The sequence below is a fragment of the Balaenoptera borealis genome (assembly GCF_965194805.1).
Source record: "Balaenoptera borealis genome assembly, chromosome: 20".
Classification (NCBI taxonomy): domain Eukaryota; kingdom Metazoa; phylum Chordata; class Mammalia; order Artiodactyla; family Balaenopteridae; genus Balaenoptera; species Balaenoptera borealis.
This window is the reverse complement of record NC_138879.1, coordinates 20,816,011-20,826,235: the sequence shown is the minus strand read 5'-3', so window position 1 is coordinate 20,826,235 and position 10,225 is coordinate 20,816,011. Positions and strand designations below refer to the sequence as shown.

The following is a 10,225-nucleotide window of genomic DNA, read 5'->3' as shown; positions in this document are numbered from 1 at the left end:
GATACGGAAGCAACCTAAGCATCCAGCAACAGGTGAATGGATAAAGAAAATGTGGTGTATATATATACAATGTAATATTACTCAGCCATAAAAAAAAGAATGAAATAATGCCATTTGAAGCAACATGGATGGACCTAGAGATTATCATACTAAGCAAAGTAGGTCAGAAAGAGAAAAACAAATACCATATGATATCACTTATATGTGGAATCTAAGTATGACACAAATCAACATCTCTACGAAACAGAAACAGACTCTCAGACACAGAGAACAGCCTTGAGGCTGTGGGGGTTGGGGAGGTAGGGAAGGGAAGGGGTGGGAGTTTGGGATTAGCAGAGGCAAACTTCTGTATATAGGATGGATGCATAAACAACAAGGTCCCACTGTAGAGCACAGGGAACTATATTGAATATCTTGTGACAAACCATAATGGAAAAGAATATGAAAAAGAATATATAAAACTGAGTCACTTTCCTGTACGGCAGAAATTAACACAACACTGTAAATCAACTGTACTTCAATAAAATTTTTAAAAGTACCAAAAAAACCCTGCAAAAAACTGAGATGAATGGATAAAGAAGATGTAGTATACACACAAACACAAACACACACACACACACACACACACACACACAATGGAATACTCCTCAGCCAAAAAGAAAAATGAAATTTTGCCATCTGCAGCAACATGGATGGACTATACTAAGTGAAATAAGTCAGAGAAAGATTCCACATATAAGTGTATGACATTACTTATATGTGGAAACTAAAAAAATACAACAAACTAGTGAATGTAACAAAAAAGCAGCAGACTCACAGATACAGAGAACAAACTAGTGGTTACCAGTGGGGGGTGGGGCTGAGGGGCAATATTGGGGTGGGGGAGTGGGAGGTACAAACTACTGGGTGTAAGTCTGCAAGGAAATATTGTACAACACGGGGAATGTAGCCAATGTTTTTTGTAATAACTGTAAATGCAGTGTAACTTTTAAAAACTACATTTAAAAAAATGTTGGGAAACAAAAAAGTGAGAATCTCAGATACAAGTCAAGCCTCAGAAAAAGCAACCAGGCCTCAAAAATGGAAGACTCAGTGCAACCATTAACACACTCTCCATTACAAATAATAATTAGAAACCCCATGGAAAGCTACTTTAGTGGGCCTGGGGGTGGGGGCCAGGAATCTTTCCAAAAACCGCAAGTAAGTGTGCAGCAAGTGATTGGGGCTTACATGCTGGGGGGCCGAGGAGGAGTGCCTGAGGCTGCCATTACTTGCCACTATGTGGGCTAAACAAAGGCCAAGAGCTAGGCCTTGCATTAGTGAGTGCTCAAATCCTTCTTGCCAAATGAAACCTTAACAGGAAAAACTGGGCTAGAAAGCAAAGGGGGAAACAAGAATACTGAAAGTTGTAGAAATATCCTCAAGAAACCTAAAACCTGCTACCCTGTCTCTCTGAACAAACAATGGCTTGGGCCACTGTGCCTGAGGGAAGACCCTCAACCCCGTGTCCACTGCTGCCCCATACCTGAGGCTTACAGTGCTCCTCAATCCAGCTGAAGACACAGGCCGACAGCTCCTGGAAGCTGGCCACGGAGATAGAGGCATTGAAGGACTGGAAGAGGGAGTCCATGATGCCTTGAAACACATTGAACTTCACCTGGTCAGAGACCTGGTCCTCCCCCTCATGGGGGTTGTCCTGGTGTGCCTTCACAATCTGCTCATAGTTCCTGAAAGCGAACAGGCCAGGCCTAAGGGGCTGCAGCAGCTCTGCCGGCCCAGGAAGAATAACAGCGCTACCCTACGTACTCCCCTGGGAAGGAGATTCCCAGAGAGCCTCGGGGAGGTATTCAACATCAGCTAGATACTGCTTCTAGGTCAGAAGTGGTGACCCACCCTCTCCAACCTTCCCTTCATTAATCCCACAGGCGTTTCCAGAGTATCTGCTACAGTTGGGATAGAGTCCTGCCTACCACATGAGACAGTGAGAATATTATCTGACGTGGCCTTTGAACAAAGGGAAGGGCGCGAACTGAAGAGGCCTCAGAGTCCCCTCAGAACCAGAAGCCCTGGTTCCCCCAGCCCAGCACCCCCCTTACACTTTCATGATCTTTAGGGCCATGACGTCCTTGCGTAGCGTGGATACCTCCTCCTCCTGCTTTTTCTTCTCCTTGTGCAAAAACTGGATGTAGTCAATGGCTGGAGTGGGGGAGGGAAGAGGGGGTGGGCACAACCAGAAGGACCAGGCTGATTGTGTTTCCCCTTCCCCCAGACCCCACCTCTCCTGTTACAACCACCCCACCAGGGCCAGGCCAAAAGCGGCTCTGAGGCGCTAGCCTTCACAGCCCCCTTGGCTCCAAGCCCTCCACTGCTCTCCTGGCCATACTCTTCTGCAGAACGATGGCCTTGCTGAGCTTTTGGGAGCCAATGGAGAAGTCCTGCTGCTGGCAGGTGGGAACGATGGTCTGTAGGTCATCATAGCCTCTCTGTGGAGAGAGCAGGGGACATGGGTTCCTTAACTGAGGGGTTAAGGCAAATGGGCACAAAGTTTTTCCTCCATGATACCAAGTTCCATGCTCACTCAAAGGGGGGTGGGAAGGAGGGAGAAGTTCATGTCCAGGGCCTAGACTAGCTGCCCCCAAGCCTGCTTGGGACTGCCTGACGGGGTCAGGGCAGAGTGGATCTGAAGTGTGCAGCGCCCTCCTGCGCTGGCTGAGGTGCAGGCCTCCCCAATCACCTTGATGGCATCCCTCCTCTTCTGCTCAGCCTGAGTGTGTGCTCGCCGCCGGCGGTCCTTGTAGGACTCCTTGTAGGATTCCTGGTGGTAATCGCTGTCCTCGTCATCTACGCTCAGAGTTGGGGGCAGGAAGAGGTCATTCTGGGGCCCAGTGGGGCCCATCTAGCCCACTTTTCCCCAGCTGGGAAGAAGAACCTGGTACCCAGAGATGGCAGACAGATACAAGAACCTAATATCCCAGATGAGGTGAGAGACGGCGATACCCTGCTTCTAGCACTAGGGTTCCAGCGCCTCCACGTGGATGGCTGGAGCTGCCCCGTCTAGGAAAGATACTAAAATGAAGGCATATCTGGTTCCCCCGAGTTGGGGGGGGACGTTGCTGCCTACCTGTGTTGGGGACAGAAGAGGCACTGGTGGAACCGATGCTATTAGCTCTGGACACTACACTCCCCTTGCGGGTGCTTTCTACAAAAAGCCCTGGAAAAGAGAAGCCCCAATCACTAAGGGGTAGGATAGAGGGAGGGGCCCCGCTAGGCCCTCAGACACCTGTGGGCATAATGGCTTCCTGGGCCTTAAATACTGACCTCTCCCCATCAACCCAAAAGCCAGCCATACTGGGACACCCACTTCCTGTCGTGCCATTCCACAGTGCTCCAGTCTCTAGTGTCTACACTGCTCCACAGACCTGCAGTGATACCTCCTGGCTCACAAAGTGGCATCTGGGCGTGATGATGGTGAGTGACCAGCTGTCACTACTTCCATCACATCCCTGCTCCAGGACATAGGGAACTAGGTGTTACCCTCGGATGCTTCCTGCCCCTGTCCTTCAGCTCCTCCTCCCTCGCTGCTCAGGCCCGCTCAGCTCAAGGGCAGTGGACTGTGCTCAGGTGTGACTGGCAAGGCCACTTAAATCTATAGGGCTGAGGTGGGAGTGTCCCTCCAGAGCTGAAGACGGTGGGGGAGGCACTCACCGGGGTCCAGGCTGTTGTCGCTGTACGCATACTCGACCTGCGGCACCGAGCAAGGGAGAAGCCCGTCAGACCTCCGCCCCTGCGCGCGTGTGTACACGTACACACACACACACACCCACACACCCCTGGGGTGCGCGAGCAGCCGCAGGATTCCCCCAGAGCCAAGAGTGGCTAGGCCGCGGGAGCGCCGCCCCTCGGCAGGACGCCGTCCGCCCACTCCACACCCCCAGCCCTCCAGCCCCGTCCCCTCACACCCACGCGCACACGCCTCAGTTGTCTTCCCACCTTGGCACACGCGGGGTGAGAGCTGTCTTCTCTGCAGCCCCGGGGCCCGGAGAGCGGGAGTAGCTCTGGGGACTTCAGGGAGTCCCCTCGTCTTCCGGACCCCCTACGTGCACGAGCCCGACCCGCCCTCCCCTCGCCGGCGTGCGCGCCCACGGGGCTTGCCTTGACCCAGGGGTCCTCCGGAGAGGCGCCCGGCTCCGTCATCTCCGACCCACCGAACCGGAAACCTGCCCGCGGGCTGGCCCCCTGCGGCGAGGAAGCGGCGAGGCGCGCCCACGTGACCCAAACCCACCAACCCGCGGCCCAGAGGCGGGGGGCGGGGCGGGGCGGCAGCGCATGCGCGACCCGGAAAACGCCCCCGGACACCCCTGCCGCGGCCGGTGGAGACCTGGAGTCCGGCTTGGTGGCGGGGTTGACACCGGCGGTCTTGGGGCCGTCCTACCCGCCCGTCCCTGCGCTTCCTCAGGGCAGGCGTCCCAGCCGCCGCGACATGAAGCACATTCGGTGAAACGGGGTCCCCTCAAAAGGCTTGTCCGCACAGTGTCGCAGAGTTGCGCGCACGCGCACTGCCGAGGCCAGCCAGCTCCGGAGGACCGGGACGAGTTTCCCGGACCTGCAGTCTTGGTCACCTCGTCCTACCCCTCCGGGGTGCAACCTCTGTGAGGCCAGAGGCCCCGCGTGGCTTGTTGCAGGATGCTCCTCCAACGCCCAGCCCAGAGTCTGGCAGGATAGTTGTGGAATTGACGCTTTCAAAGAGCCTGTTAGCCAAGTCATGCTACTTTGTAAGCTAAGCAAACTGAGGTACCTACAAAGTACAGAACGTATCCAAAAGCAAACAGCTAGTCAGTGATAGGGCCAAGACTGGTCTCAGTCCGGCTAGCTTCAAAAGCCACGCTCTTAACCACTGCATTCCTGGCTTCCAGCTCAGGCCTGGGCCCTGCACTTGTGGCTAAAGGGTCGCAAAGATACCCAGAGGCATTGGAGCAGGAAGTAAACACCATACAGGCAGCACCTGGCAACATTCACCTTTAATTCTGTAACAAGTTTCAGTGTTTGCCCCGGCCCCAGCCCACCATGGGTGCCACAGACGTGTGGGCAAGAGCGAGGATGGAACAACGCTAGGGGGCCTGCTCCCCCATGAGCCACATTCTCAGTGTTGGCCAGACACTGGCAAGCTGGGTAGGCTTCCTGTGTCCAGCAGGCCCAGCCCTGCCCTGCCCAGCTTAGCACAGAGCCCTCTAGGCCCAAACTAGGGTGAGCTTCAAGGCCCCAATTCGCCGTCATCACTGGATCTCTTGTCAGCTCCAGGGGTCAGTTTGGCCCCACAGAGAACTCATTGTCAGTCATGGGCCTGATGGTGCCTCGGAGATGCGCTTCTGCAGGAGGGCCCAGGCTTTCTCCACCTTTGGACAGGCCAGAATGTTGGGAAGAAAAGAGGACAGGGTCATACAAGCATCCACTGGAGACTCCCTCCCCACAACCCAGCCTTTCCCTGGGCACCAACCTGGCGCTGGGTGACATGTGGCTCCCACAAGGTGCTCAGCACCACGTGGCTCTGGTCCACAAGCTGCTGCCCACTCATCTGGCTCTGCAGCCGGCTTTGAGCCGCATCCTCACTCAGGCCATCCCTCTCCACAATGCGTCGTACAGCCTGGGCAGACAAGGCATTCATCAGCCCACTGGTTCAGAGCAGGATGCGGGCTACAATGGGGATAGAGTGGGGGATGGGATCCAGATACCTCAGTCTCAGGGATGACAACAGTCCACACCTCATGGACCATGTTCTGCCAGCCTGCTTCAAGCAGCATGGCGGCATCAATCACGCACACATGCTTTCCTGTGGGGAGACCCCAGTCACTACCAGCAGCACCTTGCCACTTGCTACCAGTCAGAGAGCCAAGGAAACACAATCCCAGGGAAAGTGGATGGTCTGATTTAGGGTGGGGAAGCTCCCGGGGGAGATTCTGCTCAGCCGTTCCCTTGGGCTGCTCACTCACCCTCAGCCATGGCCTGCTCCATTTCCTCTCTGGCCAGCTTTGCGATAACTGGCCACATAATGTCCGTGAGTATCTTCAGCTGCTTCTGAGAAAGGGAATGGAAGGGGTGGGCAGAGTTTACCCTCCCCCGGAGGAGATGGAGCCAGCCCGAGGGAGGAGGTAGTTAGGAACAGTTGAGTGGAAACTGGCATTCTGGGCCAGACCAGAGAGGTCCACTGGGTCCCAACCTCTGGGTCTAGTAGCAGCTGCAGAGCCCTTGGAGAGGTGTGTGTTTACCTTGTTCCCAAACACCCGGCTCCCTAGGACCTTCCTGTTGATAATGCCATCTTTATGGAGAATATCTGGATGACAGAGACAGAGGATTGGGCAAGAAGGCCAGGCCACCTCCTCACTTCAGGCCACCTCCAGCCCTCCCCAGTTATTACCTGTTCCGAAGGCTTCCACAACCGGCTGGTAGGCAGGACCGCCCGGGGCATAGGCCCGGTGGCCCAGGTGGTCACTGTCGATAACATATGCCCCCAGGCCCTTCAGCCGCTGAGCTACTGAGCTCTTCCCAGAGCCACTGATGCCCGTCAGCCCAATCACGTAGAAACCTGGGGGGAGCTCTGGCCTCTTCTACGGGTAGATAAGAGGGAACCTCACAGTTACTAGGGTCCCCAGACTCAGGTTTGAGGCTGAACCCTTCAGTCTCTCCTCTCCAGCATTCCCAGCCCACCCATGCCGGGGGAAGGGGTGGGAGGCGGGTGAGTTAGGCTTACGTGTGGAGGCCGGAGCAGGTTTCCCAGCATTTGTTGGCGGAAGCTGGAGGAGCTGACTTTGTCCTCTTCGTTTTCCTTGTGGTTTAGGTCCTTCAGCAGCTGGATCTGGTACAAGGTGAGCTCCTCCAGGTCCTGAGGCAAAGGAAGAGTGAGGAGAGAGAAGGAGGAGTGAGATGAGGACAGATCTATCGCCTTATCCTTCCTTGCCTACCCAGAGGTAAAGCTTGCCTCGGAGGGCAAGCTGGGAAGTTCCTCCTTGCCTCTTCCCGCCACCTTGAGCCCTCTCTTCCCTCCTCTGGGGTCATGTACTTCCAACAGCCCCCAGTGGCCTTCCCCATCCCCATCCACTCCCTCTGCCAGTCTCCCTCAGGGGTTACATTCTCAAGGCGGAAGCGGTTGACGGCCATCCCCCCACGATAGGTCTCCTCGCTGACCACCAGGAACTCCAGAGAGGGGTCAGAGCCAGCGGGCCCATAGGGGTCCAGCAGGGGGATGATATCAAAAGTCAAGGAGGGCTTGATGTCCACCAGGAACTCACTCAGATGTTCCACGCGTTCTGCGTACGGTTGGAGCAGCTCAGGGAGCAACTTGCCTGGGGAAGGAGCCCAGAAGAACAGTGAGATCTTTTTACTGGGGAGGAAGAGTGTGGGCCAGTTTAGGGGAGAGTGTCCCTAAGCATCATATCTCCAGAGGGGAGCTGGGAGCTATGAGGAGGCAGCAGGCAAGCACAATAGTGCTGCAAGGGCTGGCGCGTGTGCAGAGAACTAGCAGTGTCAGGAGGCATCAGAGTCAGATGGAGAATTCCAAGAGCCAGAGAATTCTGAGAGGCTCCTCTGACTGCCTATGGCACTGCTACCTACAACTTACTCATCCATTTATTCCCAGGGACTCAAACTTTAGGATTCATCACCTGGAGAATATGTTTAAAAGTGCAGGTTCCTTGGCTACATATTTGGGGGATCCTGATTGAATGGTGACTAGACCACACACCTAGAAAGCTGCATTTATTCATTTAACAAAATTCCCTCAGTGCCAACTGAGTGCCAGGCTCTGTGACATTTGGGAGGGGTGGGAAGTAACGGATGGCCCCACCCTTCCTCAGTCTTGGCCTGGGGGGAGGGTAAGACTGCCCTAACTCAGTCTCACTCACTCTTCAACAGGTCTTTGTCTGCTACTCCCACCACAAGCTGCTCCTGAGCCAGGAGGCATGCGACGCTGAGCAACACCTTGTGGGCATTGTGCAGGCGGTCAAAGGTGCCACCCACAGCACCGCGCTGGTGGCCACGCACTGGCTGCTTGGCAGACCTGCCCACGGGGGAGGCTGGGCTGATGGTGGAGGGTAAGGGGACGTCCAGGGACCCCACGGGCAGAACTCCAGGCCCATAATCGGGGTATAGCAGCACCGAAGACAGTTGCGGACAACAGCTGTAACAACTGGTAGCATAACGCTCTAGCTGTTGCTTGGCTGGGTTGTACTGGCTTCCATCCAGGGTCTGGAAATCGGTCAGCACCACTTCCGGCGGGTGGGCCAGGTTCTGGACTGAGCTGGTCAGGGGAGGGAGAAAGCTCTTGGTTCGGATATTGGTCAGCAGAATTCTAACGTCCAGGTGCCTGTGGACGTCGGCGCCAGCATAGAGGTGCGTGATGAAATCGATAACTTCAAACGTGGCCTGCACGGGGCTGGACTGGGGCTGAGCCGGGCCCCCCAGGCTCATGCCCGGTTGCAGGTGTACATAAAGCGTGTGATTCACCAATCGGGCCGCCGAGGTCAGGATGGGGGCCAGGCGAGGGGCCAGGGAGGTCAGCGGCGTTGTCAACACCAGGAGGCCCGACCGGAATACGGCCATGCTGCCCAGGCCTGCGGACAGTCAGGGAGACGAGGCGAGGGTGACTGAGTGGTATGTGTCTGAGGCCGAAGACTGTAGGGGGGACTCGGACCCCAGAGAGGGAGACCTGGAGCAGGGATGGCGTTCCCAGTGCGGATCGAGAGGAACCCGGGGGAGGGGACAGGACCTGGCAAACGGCGCCTCGGGCCTGTGCTCTAAATCTCGGTTTTATCATTTCTCAGAGGCAGCGGTGAATTCACTGAATTGCATCGAAATCCTGGGAGGGGAAAACTCGGCAGGAGCCCCTGAGTCATAAAGCTGGGGATCCAGAAATCCTGGGCGCTCTTGCTGAGCGGCACCAGGATCTTCAAGGAATCGGAGGAGGGTACTAAAGGGGGACGCTCAGGCTCGGGTCCTACTTACTGAGACCTCCTGGCCTTGGTTCCGCTTGCACCACCGCGAAGGCTTCCCCAGCCGCGACCAGTTAACATTAGTTCCGGTGCTGCGACTCCGAGCTACGGAACCTGAGAAAGGCCAAACATCTCAACTTCGGTTCGGCTAGGGATTCTCGCGAGATTTCTCATGGGGTGGGGCGCCTGCATTGCTAAGGAGCAGAGGTCGGGGGCTTAGGGAGATCCGCGGAAACTTATTTCCAAAACCGAGCGTCACGGGACCTGGGCCGAGTAGGGCAAGGCGGACTTGAAAGCCCGTTTCACGGGTGCCCTTCAGACTCTGAGAGAAGAGATTGGCTTCAGCCAGGTCCCTCAGGAGACAGCGGCAAAGGCGGAACTAACACCTGCGTAAATCGCGGGGACGGAGGTGGGGGTCGTAGGGTAGCACTTAAATTAGGGCTCGGCGTCCCCAGAGCCCTCCTGGCGCCCTCCCAGTCTGAGGAGCCTCATGTGGGAGGTCACAGGACAATTCTGTCCAAGCCCCCATTTCACAGATGGAAAAATTGACGCCCTGTGTGTTCCAGGGACATCTGGGGAGGTAAGGATAGAGGCCATGTGTCGTGGCTCCTGTGCAGTGCTCTCCACCAGTGATATGACCGTTTTTTACGGAGAGAGAGGAGGAGGAGGAGAGCTCTGCGTGTGAGCTCAGTAGAGCTGCCAGAGAATGGTCCCTATGGACGGGAGAAAAGGGGGCGGCGGGGGTGGGGGGGAGAGGGGTGGGACTTAGTGCCGAGGGTTTAACGTGAAACTAATGAGTGCTGGAGAGGCTGGAATTCGTAGTCTCGGTGGGAGGACAAAGCCAGGTTGCCATCAGGAAACATTTCGGGTAAATTATTCAGGACGATCTCAAAAAGGAGGGAAACCAATGTCCAGGATTCCACTACAGTAATGTGCTGTAGTTTCTTTTCCCAAACTAAATAAATGCTCACTTTCATACTTAATTTTGTGGTTTTTGTATTCCTAAAGAGGTCTCCCAAAGCGTATAAGCCTCTGGCTCCACAGAACCTGCATTTGGTCCTGGAGTCAAGGATGGAAGAGTTTTAGTGCCACAAAGGCCTTGAGACCAGGATTCTTGCAAAGACATCTTAAGTTGGGTTTTAAAGAGAGGACCAGTTGAAGAAGCAAACGGCGAAGACGGTCAGGAAATTCCCTGAAACATCTGGACACACAGTCTCGCATGCCTACGGAGACGTTGTTGGAGG

At 55.6% G+C, this 10,225-nt stretch overlaps 2 protein-coding genes across 7 annotated transcripts; both read right to left on the bottom strand.

The window, feature by feature from the left end:
* Positions 1 to 606: 606 nt before the first annotated feature.
* On the bottom strand, positions 607 to 4,309 carry MLX (MAX dimerization protein MLX). 4 transcript variants are annotated; one of them, XM_082371475.1, is made up of 7 exons: positions 3,991 to 4,276; positions 3,706 to 3,742; positions 3,122 to 3,211; positions 2,735 to 2,841; positions 2,384 to 2,483; positions 2,097 to 2,196; positions 613 to 1,727 (listed from the first exon to the last, which is right to left on the bottom strand). In XM_082371475.1, exons 1-7 carry the CDS (start codon positions 4,192 to 4,194, stop codon positions 1,430 to 1,432), a joined length of 936 nt encoding a protein of 311 aa, XP_082227601.1. In that variant the 5' UTR covers positions 4,195 to 4,276; the 3' UTR covers positions 613 to 1,429. The 4 variants fall into 4 exon arrangements, with proteins under 4 accessions (XP_082227599.1, XP_082227601.1, XP_082227600.1 ...); XM_082371476.1 differs by having other exon boundaries at positions 620 to 1,727; positions 4,153 to 4,309; XM_082371473.1 differs by lacking the exon at positions 3,122 to 3,211 and having other exon boundaries at positions 607 to 1,727; positions 3,991 to 4,266.
* A 694-nt stretch (positions 4,310 to 5,003) lies between these two features.
* COASY (Coenzyme A synthase) lies at positions 5,004 to 9,133 on the bottom strand. 3 transcript variants are annotated; one of them, XM_082371470.1, is made up of 10 exons: positions 8,995 to 9,133; positions 7,896 to 8,603; positions 7,123 to 7,337; positions 6,746 to 6,877; positions 6,413 to 6,602; positions 6,264 to 6,328; positions 5,988 to 6,072; positions 5,730 to 5,827; positions 5,495 to 5,641; positions 5,004 to 5,393 (listed from the first exon to the last, which is right to left on the bottom strand). In XM_082371470.1, exons 2-10 carry the CDS (start codon positions 8,590 to 8,592, stop codon positions 5,334 to 5,336), a joined length of 1,689 nt encoding a protein of 562 aa, XP_082227596.1. In that variant the 5' UTR covers positions 8,593 to 8,603; positions 8,995 to 9,133; the 3' UTR covers positions 5,004 to 5,333. The 3 variants fall into 3 exon arrangements, with proteins under 3 accessions (XP_082227596.1, XP_082227597.1, XP_082227598.1); XM_082371471.1 differs by having other exon boundaries at positions 7,896 to 8,290; positions 8,995 to 9,077; XM_082371472.1 differs by lacking the exons at positions 5,004 to 5,393; positions 5,730 to 5,827 and having other exon boundaries at positions 5,540 to 5,691.
* Positions 9,134 to 10,225: the final 1,092 nt, after the last annotated feature.

Bases quoted from the DNA above. Each gene is read 5' to 3' on its own strand.
- MLX (XM_082371475.1), bottom strand. From the start codon at position 4,194: ATGACGGAGCCGGGCGCCTCTCCGGAGGACCCCTGGGTCAAGGCAAGC. The intron at 3,212-3,705 runs GTGAGTGCCTCC...TCTCTTTTCCAG, and splicing joins CGACAACAGCCTGGACCCCG to GGCTTTTTGTAGAAAGCACC. The intron at 2,484-2,734 runs GTGATTGGGGAG...CTCTCTCCACAG, and splicing joins AGAGGAGGGATGCCATCAAG to AGAGGCTATGATGACCTACA.
- COASY (XM_082371470.1), bottom strand. From the start codon at position 8,592: ATGGCCGTATTCCGGTCGGGCCTCCTGGTGTTGACAACGCCGCTGACC. The intron at 6,603-6,745 runs GTAAGCCTAACT...ATCTACCCGTAG, and splicing joins ACCTGCTCCGGCCTCCACAC to AAGAGGCCAGAGCTCCCCCC. The intron at 6,329-6,412 runs GTAATAACTGGG...TCTGTCATCCAG, and splicing joins TGTGGAAGCCTTCGGAACAG to ATATTCTCCATAAAGATGGC.